The sequence below is a fragment of the Saccoglossus kowalevskii genome, chromosome 21 (assembly GCF_978046115.1).
Source record: "Saccoglossus kowalevskii chromosome 21, keSacKowa6.1, whole genome shotgun sequence".
In the NCBI taxonomy this organism is placed as follows: Eukaryota; Metazoa; Hemichordata; class Enteropneusta; family Harrimaniidae; genus Saccoglossus; species Saccoglossus kowalevskii.
This window is the reverse complement of record NC_140661.1, coordinates 19,380,891-19,407,526: the sequence shown is the minus strand read 5'-3', so window position 1 is coordinate 19,407,526 and position 26,636 is coordinate 19,380,891. Positions and strand designations below refer to the sequence as shown.

The 26,636-nt window shown below is 36.6% G+C and overlaps 1 protein-coding gene across 2 annotated transcripts in view; it reads right to left on the bottom strand.

Moving 5' to 3' along the window:
• The window catches only part of LOC100373896 (uncharacterized), a 39,033-nt gene extending 17,528 nt beyond the window's left edge, over positions 1-21,505 (bottom strand). Inside the window, exons 1-4 of one of the 2 annotated variants that reach the window (XM_085495412.1) lie at positions 20,915-21,505; positions 16,215-16,376; positions 14,810-15,016; positions 928-989 (exon numbers count right to left, since the gene is read on the bottom strand). In XM_085495412.1, coding sequence (XP_085351538.1) covers positions 928-989; positions 14,810-15,016; positions 16,215-16,376; positions 20,915-21,380 — 897 coding nt within the window. In that variant the 5' untranslated portion in view covers positions 21,381-21,505. Of the gene's footprint in view, positions 1-927; positions 990-7,333; positions 7,596-14,809; positions 15,017-16,214; positions 16,377-20,914 lie in introns of those variants that run through there. The other variant, XM_085495413.1, reaches the window with a different exon arrangement.
• Positions 21,506-26,636: the final 5,131 nt, after the last annotated feature.

Sequence of the window (26,636 nt, the reverse complement as noted above, 5' to 3'; positions counted from 1 at the left end):
TATTTACTATAAGGGAGCCGCCATCTTGAATGACGCATAAAACTAAATAAGAGACAAGTTGTGAAATGCGTTTTTCAGATTCCTACAAATCAGGACAAAAATACAAATCTTTCACAAAAATACGGTCCGTTGGGGTCATATTAAGCCAACCAATAACAAAATTCGGCTGAATTTGTTGTTTTTGTGTGGAAAAATCCCTTGCATACGAACACCTAATTACGCAAAGAACATAGAACACTAAGCCGGGGTATTTGAAACTAAAAATTGGCATTCCAGCACAGCAGCCAATCAGCGACGGCCTAACGCTTAGATGACAATTTCGGTTTCAAATACCTCGGCTTAGTGTTCTATGTTCTTCGCGTAATTAGGTGTTCGTATGCAAGGGATTTTTCCACACAAAAACGACGAATTCGGCCGAATTTTGTTATCGGTTGGCTTAATATAACCCCAATGGACCGTATTTTTGTGAAAGATTGGTATTTTTGTCCTGATTTGCAGGAAACTGAAAAACGCATTTCACAACTTGTCGCTTATTTAGTTTTATGCGTCATTCGAAGATGGCGGCCCCCATGTAGTAAATATCGTATTTATTTTATTATCACGTGTGCGCCAGCTGACTGTGATTAGAATGGCCCCTACTTGTTGCTTGTTTTCTAAAGCAAGCTTCCAGTCTTCCACAAGTCGTAAAAGGACATGTTGACAGCTATAAACCTTTCTATAGGCTGCAATTTTAGAATCCCATATATGATCTAGGAAAACTGACATCAATATTCAGGACAATTTGAAAATTCATCAGCAAGATATTTCATAACTGTACATTGCCAATCATAGAGGGTTTTTTGACTTCAACAGGAAATTGCATTCATCACTGGCAATCTAAAAGCGAGGGCACATGTAAACAATCACGTTTAACCCCTTATTCCTTACCTTTGAAGTTAAATCATTACTGATAAGATAATCTACAAGATTACGTCCAATGAAACCAACACCTGAAAAGAAGACAAAAGTTAGGTAATACGAGGGTTATTACTGAAAAAGGCGTGGATGATGCACATAAAAACAGATACTTTGGGTAAATTAATCACCTTAAAAGTTAACTATACTAATATTTAAGTATTTTTTTTCTATTTTATTCTTTTTTTCTCTATTTTGGAGTGATTGGGCACTTTGGAAAATGTGACCCCAAATATAACAATTCCAGCAAAAGTTGGAAGGTGGACAATTGACTGTACATGGATGGTAAATGTAACATTGTTAAATATGCTAATTAAAAATAATAAATGGATTTTTTGCTCACAAAATATAAACCGGGGAAAAACAATGGGTCTGTTTACAATTACAACATTTGCAGCAGAAATATAAATTCATTATTTAATCAGATATCAGTTTATGTAGCGGTATATACAAAACTTGTTTTTACACAATATATACAGACATTACCACCAATTCAATACAACCAGGGAGGTTCTGCGGTTGGGTACAATTGTGATCGACAGCCTGTTTATGACACGAGTCATGAAAGAAGTAAAACCAGCTGTTTAATTTTGTTTGTGTTCACATTCGGTATTGATGAACTACATTGTAATGTACGTGCATGGCTTGTCGATTACGTACTCCATTGATGTACATACCGTGTTTTAATGAGTATGAGTTTATCTATTCAGGCGCTTGCAAGCTGGGTAAAATTTACAATGTTCTATTTTGGTTATACCAAACAAGGGTTGAAATACTATGGTGCACACTGCACTATGCACATAGATTATTAGCTAGTGCTAGTAAACTCAAAATATAATGTGCACGCTGTGCATGTAGAAATTAACACAACATTTTCTCATTATATTTACTAATCCTAAATTAAGTTCAACCAACATTGTAAGACGACTCGTGATCGCATCAATCGAGAACCCGTAAATTTTATTTCAACTTTAAAAGTGGTGCATTTCACAACAAGTTAGTGCAGGTAAATTTCAAATTCAACATGCGCACTATGCATGCTGGGAAAAAAATTCTATTTCTATCCCTACCAATCTAGTGTAAACCAATTTGGTGATATCAACTTTTTGTGGCAATTTTTTGGTACAAAAATGGTTTGGAGTCATTGACACATCACGACCTATGACCCCATCACTGATAGAAAGTTTTACCATTTTCATTAACCTTTTCACCACCAGATTTTTTTGCCCAAATTTGTATACACTTTTTTTCTTATATTCTTCAATATTTCTGGAAATGAATCCTTATTTTGGAGCCAAGAGACAAAATTTGAGTCAATTTTCAGTTTTAAAATTTGTCTGTTTTTATCTCAATCTTCTGAAGGTTAGTGCAGACTATAAACAGGACTATTTTATGAATTTGTGATAAAAAGAGGGAACTGGTGGTAAAAAGGTTAACTCACGGAATTCATGAATACTTTACAGTGGTTTACAGTATATCCTTGCTCTAGACTATTCCTTCTTATTTAAATTGTATTTTCAATATACTTTCGTGAAAAGTAAATATTTATCTTTTTGTCACTGAAACCAGCATTTCGTTTCACATTGTGTTTATCTGGGATCTAATGGTTTCAGGGAACTTCATGTGATAGGAAATTTTTGTCATAACATGCTAATTTGTTTTGAATGCAACTTCATATAGATCTCTTGAACAGCATTCATTAAAACAAAATATCCATCAGTCGGCCATTTTGAATTTGATCTAAAAAAACAAAATGGCAGGTACCAAGGTACTATAATAAACAGAATTTGTTTATGCATAACTGAGATCCAGAATGGTGAAAACGCTTGATTTTGATAATGTTTTAGCTTTAAAATTGATGCTATTCAGCTATCTAAACATTTTTTCCACGTTGAACCCTAATCGTGTATTTTGATAATTACCAGTACTAAGTTTGAATGTAATTCTTTCAAACACAACAGCTTTCTGGTTCTGGAAGGACAGAAATGCTTGAATTTGATAAATTATTAGAGTTAAAAATGGCCGCTACATTTAGAATGATACTATTTACTATTTCATGAACTCTTGTTTTAATTTTTCGTCAAATTATTAAAATAACCGTGATTTACAATTTCACATTGTCGTGAATTCAGAGATTAAATGTAGTGTGATGCCTATATGCAAATCAATATATAACACGAAGCAGAAGTGAAATAAATAAATAAATAATGAATGAATGAATGAATGAATGAATGAATGAATGAATGAATAGTGTCTTGTCATATTGAATTCAAAAATAGGATTTTTATTTTTATTTACAATTTTTGTTAACAAAATGATGAGGACAGGGCATGCTGGTCCAGTCAGTGTTTAACATAAGCCTTTACAAATAAAATGTTCAAAATACAAGATGCCAGGACATTTATTAGCTGACAAATTCACATATAGAAGTTTACCGCTACGAGGCTAAAAACAGGTCGTGTTGCTGCCCTCAAGTGGCCATTGTCTTCAAGTTCATTCATAGGGAGATGCAATGTTACAAGGGGATGAATACGTTTAAAGGACATTTATAAATATGTATGAAAAATTCATCTTCAAATCCAAAGATGCTTTTATTGGATATAGAAATCATTTGCCCATTACCCATAAGTCTTTGCAAAGTTTCTTCAAACATTAGCCGATTTACTGCCATGAATGCAAAAAGATGTTTTGAATCGCTATTTGTAATTTAGTGATATGTTGTTTTGATTTGCTATTTGAAATTTAGTGACATGTTGTTTTGAATCGCTATTTGAAATTTAGTGACATGTTGTTTTGAATCGCTATTTGAAATTTATTCACATGTTGTTTTGAATCGCTATTTGAAATTTAGTGACATGTTGTTTTGAATCGCTATTTGAAATTTAGTGACATGTTGTTTTGAATCGCTATTTGAAATCTATTGACATGTTGTTTTGAATCGCTATTTGAAATTTATTGACATGTTGTTTTGAATCGCTATTTGAAATTTAGTGACATGTTTTGAATCGCTATTTGGAATTTAGTCACATGTTGTTTTGAATCGCTATTTGAAATTTAGTCACATGTTGTTTTGAATCGCTATTTGAAATTTATTCACATGTTGTTTTGAATCGCTATTTGAAATTTAGTGACGTTATTTTGAATCGCTATTTGAAATTTAGTGACATGTTGTTTTGAATCGCTATTTGAAATTTAGTGACATGTTGTTTTGAATCGCTATTTGAAATTTATTCACATGTTGTTTTGAATCGCTATTTGAAATTTAGTGACATGTTGTTTTGAATCGCTATTTGAAATTTAGTGACATGTTGTTTTGAATCGCTATTTGAAATCTATTGACATGTTGTTTTGAATCGCTATTTGAAATTTATTGACATGTTGTTTTGAATCGCTATTTGAAATTTAGTGACATGTTTTGAATCGCTATTTGGAATTTAGTCACATGTTGTTTTGAATCGCTATTTGAAATTTAGTCACATGTTGTTTTGAATCGCTATTTGAAATTTATTCACATGTTGTTTTGAATCGCTATTTGAAATTTAGTGACGTTATTTTGAATCGCTATTTGAAATTTAGTGACATGTTGTTTTGAATCGCTATTTGAAATTTAGTGACATGTTGTTTTGAATCGCTATTTGAAATCTATTGACATGTTGTTTTGAATCGCTATTTGAAATTTATTGACATGTTGTTTTGAATCGCTATTTGAAATTTAGTGACATGTTTTGAATCGCTATTTGGAATTTAGTCACATGTTGTTTTGAATCGCTATTTGAAATTTAGTCACATGTTGTTTTGAATCGCTATTTGAAATTTATTCACATGTTATTTTGAATCGCTATTTGAAATTTAGTGACGTTATTTTGAATCGCTATTTGAAATTTAGTGACATGTTGTTTTGAATCGCTATTTGAAATTTAGTGACATGTTGTTTTGAATCGCTATTTGAAATTTAGTGACATGTTTTGAATCGCTATTTGAAATTTAGTGACATGTTGTTTTGAATCGCTATTTGAATTTTAGTGACATGTTGTTTTGAATCGCTATTTGAAATTTAGTGACATGTTGTTTTGAATCGCTATTTGAAATTTAGTGACATGTTGTTTTGAATCGCTATTTGAAATTTAGTGACATGTTTTGAATCGCTATTTGAAATTTAGTGACATGTTGTTTTGAATCGCTATTTGAATTTTAGTGACATGTTATTTTGAATCGCTATTTGAAATTTAGTGACATGTTGTTTTGAATCGCTATTTGAAATTTAGTGACATGTTGTTTTGAATCGCTATTTGAAATTTAGTGACATGTTGTTTTGAATCGCTATTTGAAATTTAGTGACATGTTGTTTTGATTTGCTATTTGAAATTTAGTGACATGTTGTTTTGAACTGCTATTTGAAATTTAGTGACATTTTGTTTTGAATCGCTATTTGAAATTTAGTGACATGTTGTTTTGATTTGCTATTTGAAATTTAGTGACATGTTTGAATCGCTATTTGAAATTTAGTGACATGTTGTTGTTTTGATTTGCTATTTGAAATTTTATGACATGTTGTTTTGATTTTCTATTTGAAATTTAGTGACATGTTTTGATTTGCTATTTGAAATTTAGTGACATGTTGTTTTGAATCGCTATTTGAAATTTAGTGACATGTTGTTTTGATTTGCTATTTGAAATTTAGTGACATGTTGTTTTGATTTGCTATTTGAAATTTAGTGACATGTTGTTTTGAATCGCTATTTGAAATTTAGTGACATGTTTTGAATCGCTTTCGCTAATTAAAAATAATTTTATCCACACTGCATTGTGTTTTTTTTTTAAAAAAAACAAAATGGTGGCAAGTGGGATAATGCTTTACGAGCATTACGAGTCATGAGCATTACGAGCAAAATTGAAGAAGCACTTGATGCTTATAAAGGTGTTGGCGGCCATCAGGCTCCTTCAGCCTTGGGTGCCATTTTAAGTTTCATAGTGATGCAATGCATTCTGGGATTTGATTGGACACATCAACAAATATGCACTGCATAAAAAGAGAGGCACGTTAAGCAACAGGTAAAGACAATGTTTCAATCCCACAATGCAGCAGGTAATAAAAATCTATTCAACTGTTGACCTTTCAGTTCTGGATCTTTTTTAATTGGCAATATATTGAAGAATAATCACAATGCCTCATTTGCGCTATTAGAAATGTGTCTCCATAGAAACGCACATAAAACCAATAATTTATGAGATTCATTGAAATACAACTTATTTCGACCATCAAGACATGTCATTTTTAAGTACATCTAATTAACAGAGCAAATGTGGTATGCATCATTTACTTTGAAGTGACAGCCATTTTGCTGGTTTCAGATGTACTGTAAAATACTTTATTTTCGCTTGGAATTAATTCTCACTATCTTTGCTAAAGGAATGATTCAGTGAAAATAAAATCTAGCGAATATATATTTTTTGCTATATTTTACATTCAATTTGACAAAAATCAGTGAAAATATATTCTATACAAAACACCCAAAAAGTTATTTTCGCCAAAAATTTATTCTAGCTAAAATAAAGTATTTTACAGTATTTTGTACTCTATGTCATTTTTAGCGAATTTGAATAAATGGATGAATTAACAGAATCTTAATTTAGCTGAAGTGCCAGTAATCTCAATGTGAGATGCACTTTTATTTAAATTACCGACATCTTGAACTGGTGAAATTACGGATTAGCTAAAATAGGGTGCGTTTTACAAAAGACACGTTTTACAGTATTACGGAAGTGTTGTCATTGAAACCTCAGATAAGCAAAAACGTGTGAAACTAAAAGAAGCGCAATACTTTGTAAACATAACGACCGAAACCACGCTCCTAAAACAGAAAAAAATGCTTTCATACCTCTCCGATTTAATTAACTGCTATTGTCACAATCAACCTACCATTACGCCAGTGGCTTCCTTTTTTGAATAACGGGCCGGAAGTTTTGTATGAATGGTACAAGGTCCCAATGGAATTACAGAACAATTGCCCATACAAACAAGGACACATGGCAAGCGTGTGTGAGAACACCTACATTAAATACAGTGGTTACTGGTACTGCAAATGATTTTTGAAAGATAGATGTGTTGATAGAGGAAAAGTAAATAAATGCATCGATGACCGATTAATTTGTGTAGTACGGACTGAATACCGGTGGCGGCGTCACTTGCCTGTCAAGTGCTAGATCGCCACGATCAACACCGAGTGTTTGAATAGAGTTGGTTACATTAGAAGTCGGTCAGTGCACCACCACATGTGTTGTGCCACACACCGATGTTCTGCTTCCTACATTCGTACACACGCCACTTGTTCACTGCACACGCAAGTGTACGATCTGCAAATCAGGAAATTCCACTCACCTCCCAAGATCAAGACCCGCGGTTTCACCTCCGCCGCCATCTTGAAGTTAATACGCTGTGTATCAAAGTGTCAATAAATTTAAACGTGGACCCCGGCATACGATGGATGTGTTCGGCACTATGTCTGACAGTTCACGCCTGACATCTATGTATCACACCTTCTTACAGAGTTCTCCCGTGAACTAGTAAAATGGGTTAGAATTTGTCATATTTTCGGCGTGCTAGGTGGTTCGGTTGCATAGTTTCAAGCGCCGCCAGGCGACAAGGTTGGGCGAATGCTGTTTTTACAACATGGCATTCAAAACTAGGAGCAAGTTGAACGGTCACAGATTACATTCCATCGTAAATACCTCAGAATGTTTGTCGTGATATGGGATAGCAATCGAAACTAATCCAACGATATAAATAAATATAAATATAAATTGAAAAACGGGCTATACTTTGTTTCAAATTCAATCGGCAAATTATCGGTTTTAGTGGCTTCATAGTAACAAACACAACTTGAAAGTTTTGACTTGACATAACTGGCGCAAAAATATGTTGTGCTACTTTCGGTTTTTGTGCATTTTCAGCCATTTGAATACGTACATCTGACACTAAAAATATAACGACCGTGCGTGGACCGTTTTTTGTCCGATTTCGTTTATTTTCTCAGAGATAGAACTTAATTAATGAAAATAAAAGGTAAACTAATTTTTTGATAATATTAAGACTTATTGGGCTGTGAAAACATAGCACCCAACATAGTACTTTATATAGAGTTACTCTACACTACTTCTGACAGAATTAAACAAACCTCAGAAACATGATGGAAACTTCGGAAAGTGGTAACAAGAACCTCCGAAACAGAAATAATTTCAAATATAATTTGTGAAAGTTATATAAGATTGTTATCCTGACTTCGCGATAGAGATACTATTTGTACGAATTTGCGTTTTATAACACAGTTGTTGGGTCATTGTTGTCTATATTGAGATTTCTGATTACAGCTCTTTTTTTACCCCCCCCCCCCTATTTTTAAATTTAATTTACACACCCCAGTGAATATGCTTGAATGTACATGTATTGGTAAATTTATGATTGTGAATTACCGTAATCATTACCGCTGGTGTGAATGTCAATTCCAGTGTACGTTAACAAACTGAGATTGGATATAAGCACAGTTCCTCTATCCTCGGGGGCGGAGCTACGTCACAGACGTTCCACGTTGCTACGACGCGCACCACTGTACCATGCATTTCTATGGGCTCTGTGCGCGCTGCTGTGGAACGCCGGTGGAGCCGTTGAAAATATGAGAAAACAACATAAACTAAACTTTGAAGTAATCCTGAAAAACAGAATTGATATATGTAACACAAGTAGGGCTAATCTTGTTACACTGATCAGGGGAGTCCCAACAACCATCCCAAAGTACCGTTTTCTGCGAGTTTTTTGCCTTTGTTTTCACCGCGATGGTTGCCAGGCGGTGAAAATGCCCGGATGTCCGCTCCCCCGAAGATAGGGAACAAATCGAACTCCGCACAGTCCGATACGCGTTACGCGTAAAGCGCAAAGGCCTATGGGAAGGAGATTGGGAACAAATGTGTTTCCACCATATTGAATTCTGCAGAGGACTATGGGATAGAAAATTGAACTATAGAGGGCGTTGGTGGAACCACAGTGGAACTCATCTTTTCAACACCGCCTTGCTGTGCTAACACCAATTGTAAGCCTCTCATGTTTTCAAGCAACGCATTAGTTTTTTAAGTGTATGGTATGGTTATATTGTGGACTTTCAATTAATTTCATTGGGATGATTGTTTGGAAAACTATTTGTTTTTGCTGTGAACCATTTTGTTTTGCTGTAAGGATTTGTATACCCCACCCCCCATTTACGGATCAGAAGTTATACGTCAAGCAATCGCCCTAAATATGTTTGTTTATTTGTTTTTATTAATTTTCCAGCGTTTAACAATTATGCGGGTTTCGAGGTTTTCATGTTTTCGAAGTTTTTGGCAAATCCACTCTACCCATGTTCATGGACACTAGAAATGCACGGCCGTTCTAAAACTGCCAAATTGGCTACTCCACATAACTGACTGGTGTTTAGCAGTGACTCTACTTTTAAGGTCTATACTCTACATTTACTAATATTCCAATTTCATACTGGGCGAGATTTTTCATTCTACGATACAGTGGCCGATATCAAGAATTATGCAACTCCTGGTTACATAAACGATATACCACGGTTTTTCGAGTTTAAAGGTAGACCAAATTAATCGGTAACAAAACATAACTCACAATCCCTCTGTTGGAGGAGATTAATTTGTGTTGACAAACAGCTGTTATGAGTTCAATGCTTGTTCAAACATGATAAAAGTAGACAATAAAGAGGCTGCGTAATTGAGCTTTATTGTTGAACTAGGTAACAGAGGATCGTATATAGTGTGTTACTGTAAAAGGATTAATTATTCACTGGATTTTAATTTTGCTTATATTTCTGACTGGGAAATGCGCTAAATTAAAACCCAGTGAATATGTAAAATTGAACACATTATTTAAATGATAAAACCATGAATTTAAAACCCACTGAATATGCCTGAAATGCTAAATTAGTGAAATTTAAACCCAGTGAAAATTAGTCATTCTACAGTATTTCAAGCCGTATGTGCTAAACTTGTGTTTTGTTGGTGTTTAATTTGTCTTCACAATTATAATTTTTGGGGGGAGGGTATTATTTTTTTTTAACTGCTATTTTCATTTTAATTTTATATCGCCGTTCATTTATACATTTATATTTCCATTTACTTATTTTTATTTTACTCATTTGTGTTTTTTTTAATTTTAATTGTCATATCATTTTCATAATTTTAACGTCGTTCATTTTTATTAACAAAGTTTCTATTATATTTTCATTTATCTTTCCATTTTTGTGTGTGTGTTACAGTATATCATATTGGTTTTGTTGTTAATCCCCTGTGTTGGATAGAAACAGCTGTTCGTCAGTTGTCCGCTCTAATTAGCATATTAAGCATCCGATAAATATAATTCTGAAAATAATTAAAAATATATATCTGAACGGATTGATTCTGTCCATTTCCCACCATATATACTCCGTACACTCTACCCTTGAGAACTTGAATGAAGTCAGCACAAACATTGTTATAAACAAGTTCACGTGGTCTGACGATAGAGTCAATGATATGATTTCTAATATTAATGACATTGTTGAAGATTTTACACAAATTTTAAATCTCATTAACTCCCGTGTATGCGAAGCACATAAAGAAGGTGCATGAGTTTGGGGTGTCCGCGTAATTTAGTATATGGTATTTTGAGGGTAATACGCAGACATCATTAACATAGGGGCCATTGCATGCATATTAAGTAGCTAATTTGCATATTATTTATCTCATTCTAGCCTGTATTTGCAAAATCTCAAAAAGTTTAAAGCGGTTTTTAGTTAAATTTGGTACCAAGGTACATTGAGATAATGAACATACACGATTATATTAAGTAGTTAATTTGCATATTATTTTTTCACTTCAGCCTGTTTAAGCAAAATATCAAAAAACTTCTGCATGGATTTTTATCACATTTAGTACATAGATATGGTTAGTTTTGGAGTCATGTCTGTGCATATTAAGTAACCAATTTGCATATTATCTCAGTCCAATTTGGTACCCATTGTATAATGCGCTGATATGATTAGTTTTGGGGCCATGTCCGTGCATATTGCATATCATCTCATTTTAGGCTTTGTAAGCAAAATCTCTGAAACTCTCCCGCAGATTTTTATTACAGCAAGCAGTGTTCTCCACAAATAAAATTTAAAGAGGGGCGCTAATAAATTAAAGAGGGGCGCTCTTAAACCCCTCGTGGAGAACACTGCAGCAAATCTCAGAAGTATTGGGGCAGCCAATTTGCAAACTCGCTAGCGAATTGACTAACTGCTTTGGTTTTGACTGGACGGTTGGCTTTCGAATCTCGCTGGCGCCGTCCTGTGGTCATGCCCACTTTGGGTGAATACGATTAGTTGAATGGCGATTTCACTTTCAAATATTCCGGGGAAAGTGTTCTATTTTCTTCGTGTAATGAGGTGTTCGTATACAAGGGATTGTCCATGCAAAAACGATGAATCAAATTTTATTAGCGGTTGGTTTAATGTTACCCCAACGAATCGTTTGGATGTGAACATTTATTTTCTCCTTGATTTATAGGCAACTGTTTCTCAACTTCTCCCTTTATCAGTGTTACCCTCATATAATAAATATCAGTGGATTAATCGCATTTATCATATTATCAATTGTACGCCAGAAGACTGTGGCCATTCTCAGGCTGATCATTCAGGGGAATCCAGACATGTACCAGGCTACGTAAAAGCATACTATGTTCCCTAATGCAATATAGACTCGCCCCAGAGTGAACGCGACCACGAGTCGGCGCTGCCAGATTTGAAAGCCAACTGTTTAGCAGTTAGTCAATTCGCTAGCGAGTTTGCAAATTGGCTGCCCCAATACTTCTGAGACTTGCTGTAAATTTGTTTGGAAGTTTCATTTCATAGATATCTTTATAAAATCACAATAATGATTGCATATTTAGTATTTAAACGGGAGCTTTGCGGAGTTTTACTTTAATTTTAATATTCTCTCATCCAAATGAGCTCCTGAAATTTCACGAAATTTCATCGAAATCCAAGCTGTACAAACAAAATAGCAAAAGCGCATAATTTGAATACGTAAACAAGTAGGCAACCGAGTTGTCCGTGGGACGGTGTCGGCGTATGTCTATATGACATCCAAGTTAATAGACACGTTGAAATAGGATAAGTATCTTGTTGTACTGTTACTGTTGTGCCAGGTTGTTGGAGATCACTGACATTCAAATTACCACACGATTTTGAAAAAATAATTTCCTAATTCGAGATGACAAATCAATTGTTAATTTATGCTTCGGGGTATATGAAAATTTGCCCGAGCCGCAGCCGAGGCGGATAATTGTCAGTTAATAATTATTTTTAATTACAAATTTAATTTAAAATGAAGTTGGTGTAACAGGTATAAACCACCAACGTTAACAGCGGGGAATTATTACCAGTAACGCAATGACTCGTCTCTTATCACTACATGATCACCATCAGTGACGCTGATTTTATTTCCTCAGCAGTAAATATAATGCCCTGACAAATACCAAACATATGTCTATTACGATAAATCTGGCTCACACTACCAGTACTGAGGCAAAACAATATAGTTACTATAGAATTCATCGCATTGCCATATTTTAGTTAAAGTTACATGTATTGTCGGCAAAACTTAGTTGAAAGCTTTTTCAATTAAATATGAGTAACTGTGTAACAAAAATCAAATTCAAAAGTTGCGGTGTTTGCGAGTTTAGCTGATCTAAAAGTGACGCATTGCGCCGTTTATCGATGAAGATATTTATTTCTTTACTACAATAAATCCCGACATGCATTGCTGCTCAAATTCTCAAATTGGGGGCGCGCTAAGTCTAACCTAAAAGTACGTAATATAGGGGGTCCGAAGTTCGCTGTGGTAACATGAGTAAAAAAAAAACGAGTGACCCAAAGACTATTTAAAAAAAAACTAAATATTGCTGTGTACGATTTCTACATGTTTCAATGGGAAAATGCTTCACAAATACTACGATAAAGACTTTCCGTTTCCGACATTGTGAAATTCTTTCGAATATTGATTTTGTAAAGCTCGTAGTCCATCTTCGTTGAAGAGAGAATCCAGTGAGCGATTCGGTGACTTGATGACACCCTAAGATGCTGAAAACTCGATCACAACCGAAGCTTGGCGATGTTCAGGTGATGTCCTGCGATTACCATAGCTGTTGTATTTATTACAGTGCAAAAAACTTTAAAGCCCAACTTTTCTTGGATATCTAGGCTGACATTATTATTCTTATTTAACAAACCACTTATATAAAATTTTAAATATGGAATTAACTTGAATTGTTTTTCGTTTTTTTTTTAATTATTTTCTTTTTCGCAGAGTATGGCAATGTTTCCCTGTTCGTTGGGTCCCGGAAACACATCCACTTAATAATATATATTATATCTCTATACCCGCTAGTAGCTTCACGATGAGTGGCTTCAGCAGTGAGTAGCTTTCGCTCACACTGGTCCTTTTTATAAGACTTGAAAATTAAAGTTTACGTGTCATGAACAACTGGTGTTAATTATAGAATTACCATAAATTCAAGCTGTTAACTTGTCCTTACGATGTGTGCAGTTGTTCTGACAGAAGTTCCTAAATAAGACCCATGCCCTGATATTACCACTATTTTCTTACTGCGACCAAGAACCATCTATAGAATGGGTTTTGCACCACGAGCTCTATAAATGGTTCTATATCGTAATCCAACTATTGGCACACGCAAACTACCAAGTGTCCATTACATCGCATCGTTGTTTGGGATACAGTGCATCATGTGATAATTATGTATACAAATTAGATTTGTTGTTATTGGCAACTGTGGTTCATAGCCTGCCAATAAATAAACAAGCACATTCTAATTTTTCATCAACAAGTTCGATGATACACAGACTTTAGAATAGTCATCTAAGCTCTAATTCCAATATCCGTTCAGGTGGTGTGTAACCCCTTTTCACTAAAAGTGCTGACACGCGATCCAACGCTGCCGTGATTCTCTTACGCATTTCGGGTGTAAATGACGCGTACTGGAGCTTTTGATCCACGTCCGAGTGACGGTGGAATTTTCCTTCCATGTCGTTCAGCACACAATGCCAGCGCCGATTATCGCCGGGTATTTTCAAAAAGTCCAACATACGGGTAAGCTCCGCAATGGTGTTGTTTAGAAGGTCGTCGTACCGTGATACCAGTATTGGCTTGTCAAATGTTGTCAGCCAGGCGTTTGCAAAGTCTTCCCACCACTGCGTTCGGTTGGAGACTATCGAATGCCAAACTGTTGAGTAAATCGTTATTTATTAGGAATGTAACTTGAAAAACCCACAAGAACGATTATTCTGTAGTGTACGATTATCTCGCGCATGCGTGGCACTACGATCACCGCCCTTCAAGTTAGTGGAGTGGCGTACAGTGAATGGAATGTCACAAAGATATCTGCCACGTGTGCTCGGAGAATCATGTTACTAATTAAGAGTCGCTTTTCTCAATATTAGGTGTTGACCACTAGAACTCTAGGAGGGAATAATTATTTAGTCATTTACTTAGATTTGCATTGGATTTGTTTTCGGGATGATACGATGTTGCTTTACTGTTGTTTTCACTTTCCATGATTTTTCTGCAATTTTCCATGTAGGATTTGTTTTCAAAATATTTTACTACCCCCAAGTTTCCATTGGGTAACCCCTTAGCTTGTATTTCAATAATCCAATACGTTTACACGTCACGTGAATGAAAATTCAACCATCTCTGTTGATTAATTTTAAAATATGAACAAAACCAAATTCTAACAAGAATTCGGAGTTTTTCTCAAGATACTTACATTCATCGTCTTTTGTATCTTCAGTCCACACTGCAAGAGCGTTGTGATTTCTCGTAGACTTTCGGTTGAATTCGCTGATTATGCACTGGAATGGATTCCGAACTAAAACGATGGCACCCGAAAATCTCCGAATACTCGGCCACGTCTCGTGAGATTTGACGGCGATCGTCATGCCAGAATCCCATTTGGTTTTTTCCCCAATGAAACCTATAGACGTATGAAATAATACAACGTTAATTACATCGAGAATCGAAAATCTGCACTACAAGAAACGAACAAAAGAAAACAAGTTGTGCGTCGGTCGAAATAAGTTTTTTTTGTTGCACAAAACTGGTATTAGAATGACAAGCATTACACAGAATGCAGGGTAAATACTACGTCAAATCAAAGTAACATGTACTGCTTACGTGAACTAATAATGTTATCGTCGCGCAGGGCGAGTCCGATTTTTATGTAAAACAAGCCCCATGTCGAAGACGGCACGGCGCGACGATCACCGCCTTTAAAGCGGAGGTGTCGTCACCTGCGCATGCGCGGGAATTGAGTACCAAACAACGATGACAATGCACGCTAAAAAACGCAAAGGCTCATGGTTAGACGCTTGTTTGTAAACAACGACACACAATGACCGTCTGCCGCATGCGCAGATAACGACTCTCCCACTTTAATAACACGAATTTATTAAGCGATTAGGTGTCATACATGATCGTCGGCTTGAGTCATGCACGCGGTACATGTTTACTTTGCTTTGACATAATATATACCATATCGTGTATTTGGTGTTATATAATTACTTTCCTTTCTGCGTCAGCAGCTAGTACGAGTTTACATTACAATTATTGTTTAGTATTAGAATTATTCTTAATTGGTTCCGCCAAAAATGTCTCATATTTTTTCCTTTTATTCAGTTTTATTTATTCGCACATACCGACAATTTAATAAATATGGGATATCTTGTTTTACAAAAACATTTGAAAGACTGAAATTGCAATATTGGTAATAAGCGTATTCGTTAGAACTTTGTTCTACCAGCGGCTTAATATTTTCCTTTGGAAAGTATGTTGTTCATTATTTAGAATATCCAGAGAAAAGTTTCAAATACAAGCTCTCGCGTGACATGAATTCTACGCATTAGCACTCGAAAATAATCAAAATAACTGCACACTACATGTATTTTATAACTGATATAAAGAGTTTCATTGACGATATCAGTTTTATAGAATTTTACACATTCTGAACAAAAGAAATCTTCGTATTTTTTTAATGAATTGTCAACACCATTGTAACATTTTTAATCATGATGTATTCGAATAAACACACAAGTCAGGGTAATATAAAAACATCAGCGACCTAACCCATGACATGTTGTACTGCTGGTAACAGTTACGAGCTGAAGTGAACTTACCTCCACGTTTAAGGTTTTTATCAAGGTAGACGGAACCCGTGAAAAGCCCCGTTGCCTCTTCCAATAGGTGACGCACCCAGGTGTTGCCAGACCCAGGTGCACTGGCTAATGCCACTACTGGACGGGTGTGCCATGGCGCCAGTCTCTTAGAGCAGTTTAAATCTAAGAAAAGAGTCAGACAATTTCAGTTTAAACGTTTCGATAAAATAATTTACTAATGTTACTTTACTGGAGACATGATAACGTGACCTGGTACACAGGAAGTGGTGGTGGGGTACAGTGAACCTGAAATGGGTTGTATGAAGATATCACTTTCTGAACATTTTCTCAAATTGTATCCAACCCTAGAACACACCATTTTGATTGGATGATACAGTTTTAATTTATGCAAGTAGGTATAAATTACTGATATAGTGTGAACTTTGACCCGTATGCACCGTACCGCTATAAAAGATATTATTGTGTCTAGGTTACTACTTTACACGCGTTTGTAAACGTCGCATTGAACCCATATCGAAAATGACACGTCACGACGACTGCAGATATTTCGATATTATGCAACTTTCCTGCTGGTTTAAGATGTGATAACGATGTTTTAGAATAAAAATAATTGAGACGTTGAGGCGTTCAAATAAATCTTTAGTAACAAAAACGTTGCACTATTGTAATGTGAATCGGCTTCAAATTGATTGAGATAGGTGCCAACATGAGAGGACATTGTGTGGGAAAATACAGGGGTTATATAGTCAAATTACGTCATTTTTTAGCTGAAATAAAGTTGTTGTTGTTGTTTTCTAAAAACGTTTGATTGTATCAAGATCTACCATGTAATATATCACGTGAAAGGTTTTTTATGTAGAATCCAAATTTGCAATCATAAATTGAGATTATTTTAGTTCCAACTTTTCGCATTTTTTAAAAATTTTGTTTTATAAATTACTAAATCATTTATTTACGCTATACTCAACCTTACAAACAATATATATATATATATATGAAAAGAACTCTGCGTTTAGGTAGAATTGTTATCTGTAACAGATTAAAAAAATGTTATTGAAATATGCTTATTATTATAAGCACGCGTCATAAACGCATACTGTCTGTCAAAAATGGCCAATACTATTATTTGAATAATGTATACATGTGGTTCCATGTGCACTGCTTGTTAATTGTTGGCAATTTGTCCATGGGTGCGTGTGCTCGACTCAGTGGGCTTGGTTTGTCCGGGTATACTGCCGGTATATTATGATCGGGAAAATGGTCATAAATCGTATTAGTGTAGTCCGAGTCTTACTGGTCGTATGCACATTTGACAAACGTAAGCCCAACATATTTTTTTTAGATCGCAAATTGCGAGAAAAGATACCACTATTGCGTCGATCATTACCACACTATCCGCACGAAAATCGCGAAACTGGCCTAGAGAAAAAGGAGGAGCGTGAAAAGTGAAGTGGGTGTTCGAAACCACAGCTTATACCGTGTCAGCAGTGAGAGAACAGAGCGCGTACTGAAGGACGCGTACTCGTTATTGTCGTGGGGTACGCAAATATGTTAAACAATTTCGGTTTCTTGTAAATTACTGAATAAATTTGAATCTGTAATGTTAAATTTGCACACGCTAAATTTACGCATATCTAGAACAATTTGCAAAAGACGTGATGTATAAATAACACCGGGGTCAGAAAATAATGCAAGGTCAAAAGATATTGAGTATTGGGGATCGAATACTGCAAAATATCGCAGCTCCAAATGTGAAACAATAGGATATAAGATTCATACTAACAACACACCGTAATTTCTGTTCTAGTACATCAGTCAGCCAAGGAATTTGCCCGACAATGCAGAAGCGTGCCATGTACGAGAGCATAAATTCTGGTATTTTGTTAATAACCCCATTATTATACAAAACGACCTCATTTTCCATATTAAAATTAGCGACGGTGTCCCTGATCGGAAAAACACATATGAAACGAGTTTTGATGATTTTGTTTCATATTTTTATCGGAGTTTTTTCTTTCGATTTTACTAAAACCAAGGAATATTGAAAACCCCATGCATATCTTCCCCTATACAGCGATACACATGCCATCTGGTTGTGTCCAGAGAAAGGCGGTAACGGATCTTTCATGCGTTCATAGAAGTTTGGAAGACTGTACAGAACATGCATTTGTGAGATAAAAGAAATGTTGCATGTAGTAGCGAGCGGGAGAAACGATAAACTTTTAAAGGGCGGCAGTCGTCGTGCCGCGTCCTGTTCGATATGGGACTCATAGCGACGTATACAACACGTGTAAAATACATTGTTTATTTACATGTAATTCAAACATGCGCTGCGCGATGACCACCGCGCTTTAATAGTCAGCACCGAAATACTGCCGCATTTATATAACCACTGCCGTCATTTCAGCAAATTTTCAATCATCCATATTTCATTTTAAATCTGAAAATATATTTTGGAATTAAAGTTAGCCTAATTTACAGGTGATTAGGTTGTATTCATGTCGAACTGCTGACGAGGTCAAGGGGTCAAACGGAATCGAATACAATTTAAAATTTGCATAAATAATGATGATACCAGAAATTATTGTACTTTGCATAGGTTGCAGTTACTAGTATAAAAATTGATACTATACTACCGGTGTCCGCGTCTGAGCGCAAATTTGTATTCTTTCGACATTGGCGCTATTGATTATGTGTGCTTGCCATTGATATATGTAGAATAGACAACAGCCGGCGACTGAAGCCGGTGAAATTGGCAAATGTCTGACAATCGGCGCCATGTTGAACAAATCTTTCGGAAACGAACCGCATCATGTGCCGGGTGTTGATATCTTAAACATGTTTCGGGGTTCCAAAATATTGAATTCAGTTTGATTCACAAATGATGCATTACACAGTAGCGGATCCAGAGGGGGGGGGCAGGGGGCATGCCCCCCCAAACGCATGACGATTCGTATCATCTGGATTACGCATAGCTTCTATGCGATTTACGGTCCGTATATCTTAAGCGTAGCTTGGATCCCCCCAATACATTTTGCTGGATCCGCCACTGGCATTACATATTTCTAATGTAAACGAGTCGGCTGTCATTAGGCGGATAGATGGCACACGAGGACAGATTATGCAAAACAGCTGATAAATTGGTATCTCACGCAGTCTGAAAATAAGCTGGTATGGCAAAACAACCAAATGACTAATTCTGGTCGCGGGACGAGATTATTTTATATAGATCATGTATAGCATCGCTAAGCTAATAAATGGTGAATATATCAGGAGTCAGTTTCGACGCAGGAATCAGTTCTAGACAATGAATCGCTCGAGCAAGTTTAATAATACATGCATGACGCCTTTGATTGATAACGTTTCCCCTGGCAAACATATCCTTGGAGGCGGAGGCTACGTCACAAGACGTTCTACGTTGCTAAGACGCGCATCTGCTGTACCATGTACTTCAATGGGCTCTGCGCGAGCTGGTGTGGAACGCTGGTCGAAGAGCCGGTGCCAAAATAGCAAAATTCAAGAAAACAACACAAACTCAACTTTGAAGTAATCTTGAACAACCAAATGTATATATGCTGCACACGCAAGGGTAATATTGTTACACTGTTCAGAAGAGTTTCAACAACCATCTCAATACCGTTTTCTGGGAGTTTTCGGCCTTTGTTTTCACCGTGGTGATTGCCAGGCGATGAAAATGCCAGGGTGCACCCCCCCCCTGAGATGCTGATTTGTTTGAGTTACGGACATCGAGTTACACAAATGACCACGCCCACTTTTGCAAAACCACGCCCAAATTGTAATTCGAAGTCCAAATTAACAAATAACAAACCCTCGAGTTACGGGCAACGTAGTTATAACGTACAAATTTAGCAACTCGATTTGTTGTTATCCGCTAAACCGAACTTCGAGTTACGGGAAGTATCACCAGTGCACAATACGTGTATATCTGTGTTGCACTCTGGGTTGTTACATCGTATACCCCGGCCACCGCTCTCTGTGATGGACTTATATAGTTCAGTTATTGATGTGTGCAGCAAGAATCAATATTATACGAGTCTGAATAATTACACTCTTTGTATTTTCCACTGAACATAATTAAAATGGTATTTAACGATTTAATGTGCGCGTAAATAAAACCTGTCAATGTAGTCAAAACAAAAAGGCAAGAATTCAAATCTACGCCATGGCACGTCTTGTAAATGTTAACACAAGCGCGATTTGACGTCATCATTCTTTGCATTTCAGTGTCATTGATGTCAACATTCTTGTGTGTTAAATGGCGGTGGTCTTCGCGCAGCGCTTGTTCGAACAGGACGCGGGCGCGACGACCACTGCCCTTTAAACACGCAGTAAGAGTAATACACAACGGGTCACATCGTACGTCATTGGCAAAGTCGTTAATTTGAGGATTCAGACACAATTTTGTCAAATATACTGTCAATTATATTTTAATAAATGATAATATCCCAGATGATAATTATCCCTTGAATGATAATTTATCTGGAGACATTTTTATACAGTTTGAAGAAATATCGACGAAACAGTTTATACGATGAATATAATTTTTATTTATACGAAAATCGTGTCCCTGGTTGAAAACAGCATGAAACACATATCGAAAACGACGCGACGACTGAATAACATAATATAATCAAGGTCAATCGTTTTTTATATACATATACATAATATATTCAACTTACTTGTTGGTGAGGTTGGTTTGGTCGTTTGACGCTCGTTATCGCCTGAGTTAGTCCAGTTACGAGAGATGTCCATCACGGATGCGTCCGATAATGATGTCCGAGTCACAGAGGCAGTGTTAACATCGTCGCCCGTGCGTTCTTCCAAAATATTTATCTGATCATCTGGCGATGGATTCGACTCCTCGGTTTCTTTGTGCGATAGGTATTGACCCCCTGTCAATGTGGAGATGTTCTGTCTAACAGTCACACGACCACCTCTCTCATCACCCAACTGCCGGAAGATTACCCGATCGTTTGACGCAGTGCCGAGCGTTCTGGATTTTGTGTAAACGATCACAACGGCAAGCGTGCCACCAATAAGATAAAAAAGCGCATTTTTGGTGGATTTTGGGCGCATTTTTCGCCAAAGCATCATTATATACGGCAGTACCAGCGGACCGTCCTCAGACTCGTCATAATCACACATCGAAAATCGTCCCTACGCCACATCAACTAACGAGTCAGCATGAATGATCCCGTATCCGTGGTATCGGAGCTGAGAGTAATACTAAACATAGCATTAATACAGCGACATATTTGCATCGGGTTAAAATTTCACAAACCTAGGATGTACTACTGTCACAGATGTTGAATTTTACGCATGGATGTCTCTTAAAAGTTGTAACATGCTGCACATTGCGGATTTATGAATTAAAAGAAAAACGTTCCACGTCATGCTATATACTCCATGTTTATAGAGCGCCACCAAGGTTCACATATGAAGCTCGGTTATTTGTGTAATCAAAAATGAGGAATCGTGTTTGTTCGGCCTTACTCGTGGTTCAATGTTCAATTCATCCTTATGTCGCATATTATTATTGGAGCTTCGCGATTACGTTTCAATTTAAATATGGAAGAAAACATAAATTATCTAACAATATTTTTCGATACTCCATACTGTAGACTAAATCGGACTATGATGTTTTCATCTACTGAGCACAAAACAGATTAAAAAAAACACGATTACGTATGGACATTGACCGGTTTATATATTGTTGTCTCATCGAACGAATACTTAAAGCGAGAGAGTCGTCACCTGCGCATGCGTCAGATGGCTATAACGTGTCATCGTTTACAAACAAGCGTCTAGCCATTAGCGTTTTTAGCGTGAGTCGTTATCGTCGCTTGGGACTCAATTCCCGCGCGAGCGTAGGTGGCGACCCTCCCGCTTTAAATGTGTATTACAAGAACAACATTTTTATAAAAATCACAGCCCAATGTATTCACCAGAATATAGTAATAGTATCAAATGATAATAAAAAATAACACGTCCTCGTAAATATTACCTGTTTAATACCATTTTCACAGCATTTTTAGGGAAAACAAAATTATTAGTGGAAAAACAAAGAAAATGAGTTCACAGCGAATTACACTGGCTCAATAGTACAGATTCATTAAGACGGGAGATCACAGACAATAAATATTCGCGCGTTCCATTAGCTATGCATAACGGGACGTGGCTTGGTAGCTCCCATGGAAGTGTTTTAACGCTATATTCATAACAGAGCAATTGAAGTAACTTTGCACAATGACGTAGTTATTTGTACTTTGTAATTTCAGATTCTGTTTAAAAATCAGGAATCCTCGGGGGCGGGGCTACGTCACAAAACGTTCCTTGTTGTAGACGCGCACCACTGTACATGCATTTCTATGGGTTCTGGGCGCGCTGCTGTGGAGAACGCCGTTCGAGCCAAATTGCCCACCGGCTTTACGTTTGTGCTCATGCCACAGTCCTGGCGCGTTTCAACCCTTGGGATATTTTACTATAATAGGGTGTGTCTACATCGCGCGTTAAAATGTGCATATAACATTAGCGCGTAACAAAGTTGTGATGAAGGAAAGAGTGGTATAAACAAAGATCAGTGATTACTTGAAATCGATACCAGGAAGGGGGGGGGGGTAAAAGAAAAGTTATATAACATTTTATTATTTAATAATTTATTAAAATACATGAGTTTGTCCAACTCCCTGTGGTCTGTCTGTCCTGATTCCATGGTAACGTCGTCTCACGCATTATTCGCCATCGCCGGTACTTTCATCTGGTTTTCAATGATACATCGACTAGATCAAATGTCTTCAGTTCCCTCTAAAAACTTAATCCTTACAATATGTTTTCACTGCAATGTTTAGCTATGACATATTTATCACGAAGTAGAGGGCGCATGTATTGTGTCTTTATCGACTTTTCGAAAGCTTTCGATCGTGTTGAACACTCGCTTTTATTTTATAGACATATTTCAAATGGATTGCATGGCAGAGTCCTGACAATGTACAGCAAAATGAAATTTTGTGTTCTGTGTAGTTGTAAAAATATTCTGGTTGCACTATAGGTACAAGACAAGGTTGTATTCTAAGCCCTTTCTTATTTAGTTTATTTGTTAATGAACTTGCTTTCTATATGGATAAGCATGACAATATTGCACAAATATTGATATTTTAAAGTATAATAAATGATGGTGCACATGCCTATCCTACTGCAGGGAAAGTTAAATAGGCTAGGGCAATTTTGCGATCATTGGGGCATGGCGGTAAATCTAGATAAAACTAAAATTGTAGCCTTTTCCTATAACAGAGGATTTTTGAAGTTGTATAAAAATTGGTTTTACAAGGGTATTCCAGTTATAATAAGGTAGTAAAGAAATACAACTATCTGGGTTTATTACTTTCATCAAAATAAACCTGGACGCAGGAAAAGGAAAACCTAGTAAACAAGGGGAAAGAGCGTTAAACAGGTTGTTATTAAGAAACTTAGTGGTCTTCCTATAAGTGATATTCGATGATTTAGTTGTCCCGGTAATTTGTTATGTGACCGAAATATGGGGTAATGAGTACTCCATAATTGTGGAGAGGGTGCAATTTATTTTTTGTAGATTTTTATGACCTTGAAATTCACATTTGCTCTAGCAAGACTTGGGTGTTCAAGTCATACATTGACAGTGGAGACGGGGCGGAATAGTTCTCCTCCAATAATTCCTCTTCGGCTGAGAATTTGTAATTTTTGTAAAAGCATAGAAAAATTAGTGGTTGAGAATGAAAGCCATTTTATTCAGTTTTGTCAATTGTAAGAGCAGTGTAGATATGACTGGATTCCTCCCTGTTTCAGAGTCTATTCATCCAACAAAAAATGCTCTTTTAAATTCACTAAACCACAATATAAACTTTCAGTGTATGTACATAATTCTTTCAAAATCCATGACAACTTAGGCCGCAGTCGTCGTGCCGCGTCCTGTTCGATATGGGACTCATAGCGACGTATACAACGCGTGTAAAATACATTGTTTATTCACATGAAATTCGAACACGCGCAGCGCGACGATTACACTTTCAAGCTTAGTCGTGACAAATTTTTATTCAAATTTTTTACCAACAAGCAACGTAACAATCAAGTCAAATCGTGAGATGTTTTCACAGATCTCGTTGAGGACGAAAGCCGTGAGACTTGTTTTTTGTCCCTCAAATACCGTGGACAACACGGGCGGGTAGAACACTGTTTAGTGGCGAAAAACAAGTCTCGATCACTCGCTTTGTGTTTAAGATCTATTTAGTAGGCTAAACAAAAACAACAACTTATGTTGCCCTCAAGTCTGAAAATTAAAAAATTGGGTCGGTCGGTCGGATTTTTTTTAAAACTCGTGAAAACAAAGGGTATCGTAAATAGCCGAGGTATATGGGGAAAGAACGCGACCCGATATTTCATATTTTTCGGTCGGTTGCTGAGGGCAACAACACATTTTTTTTTTGGCCTTTACACTTATTTACACTTGTAGCATTGCTGACTATACGTGCTTTTTTTAACTCGTACAAATTTCCAATGTACGTACTGGGCACAGCCTAATTGTAGTATAGCCTACTTCTGGCACATATTCACCCGAGTACGCACAAAAGTAACCCATTTTCTATGCAGTCAGCAATCGCACTTCACACTCGTTTAAAGGGCGGTAGTCGTCGCGCCACGCGTGCGCGAGATATATTGGGTCTCACATAAACAAAGATGGCGACGTTGACTGTTTGACAAATTGAGACGTTACGAAGCTTTAATTAGGTATTTTTAGCTGATTGGGAGGTATCGAAGGAGTCACCGGCGGTATTCAGTGGAAGTCGCGTCCAGGTCAAACCTCATACTTGTGATTTCCATTAGAAGAACGCATTGGATTGTGGGAAAATCAATTATAACCGATCGCCTCATTGAGAGATACATGAATAAGTATGTGAAACTGTAAATCAACACATCTTCCATTATTACCTTACCTTGTACGTGTTTATTCTGATTTGAATAATACGGTACCTTGTCTGCCACGCTTTCTAACTGTTCGGCAACTATTTTGGGAGAAGGGTGGGGCTCAGTTTTTGCCGGAGTCCTATCTGTGCATGAGTTCTCGGTGACTACCAATTATGGTGTAAGGACCAGCGTGTTCAGTTTTTTTTTTTTTTTTTTTTTTTTTTGCGGATTAGATGGAATACGTTGTGCTTTTAACTCCTGATTGGTTGTGTCTCGTGGATAAACTACTAAATAGACACACCGTACTTAACAACTACAGTATTTGCATCCCCATATCATAACAAAAAACTGTACCTACGCGGTAATAGCTGAAATATTATCACCCATATTCGCTATGAGAGATGAGCAAACTTGGCATTTTGTGGACTTGATAATTTAGTGTCACGATAATATTGACTGCACATATCCTTCCACGCCTGATTATCCACATATTTTTACTCTCTAATGGCGACATTACTATACAGTACTTTGCAACAGGAGGAATTGATTATGTTCGTGATTGATCGATCCAGCACTTCAAAATAATGACCTTCTGTAAATCATTCTAAATATCATGCTTATAGCAAAATTATCTATGTTTAAATTTAGCACGGCGACCCCCCCCAACATGAAGTAAACCATCCTCCTTACATCTTTTTCATCTATGGAGTTGAGTTACACACAGAGTGTATAATAACGTTCCACCTGTAACAATTCAGGAAAGAAAAATAAAAAGTATTGTTTTGAAACACAACGCAAATGAGTTTTAAACACGATTGTATGAGTAAAGTGACCATACACAAGTCTAATGTCACGTAAAATTCGATGTGAAAACTAAGCATCGAGCAGTCGCCATTTCATTGCCATCTGTCAAGTGACGAGGAGCGTAGAAATTATGTCACATGGCGCACACTGTTGATCAAGTTAAACGATTGACTTAGAACAATATGAATTCAATCAGTTGCAGATCGATGTGTGCCTGTGCGTGATGTAACATTTTTTCATTTGTGTGTTACAAGTTTAACGTACTATCGGTATATATTCGTATTATAAGCGACGTGACACGGCTGTACCAGCTTTTTGATACAGATCACTTATTACCAAACGCTTCAGCGTGGTATTAAGATTTTGTTTTCAGGCTTGGGTGGTACCAAGGTGGAAAATGGTTGCACATATGGGGGGTAATTCCTGGAATTGCAATAGAGAGGGTTCAGGCCGAAATACATATATATAGTGTTTCCATGTTTCGTCTGATATTTCTGTGGTATTCTGCTGCTGTAAATAATGCAAGATTTGTTCCGAAATTCAGTGTGTTGTGTGCACTCCAGGGTTATTCGTTTTTTTGCTCAAAACACCCCTATTTTTTAATGGCAGAGTCGAATAGTTTCACTCCCACTGAGAAATCTGCATTGTTACTTGAATGAG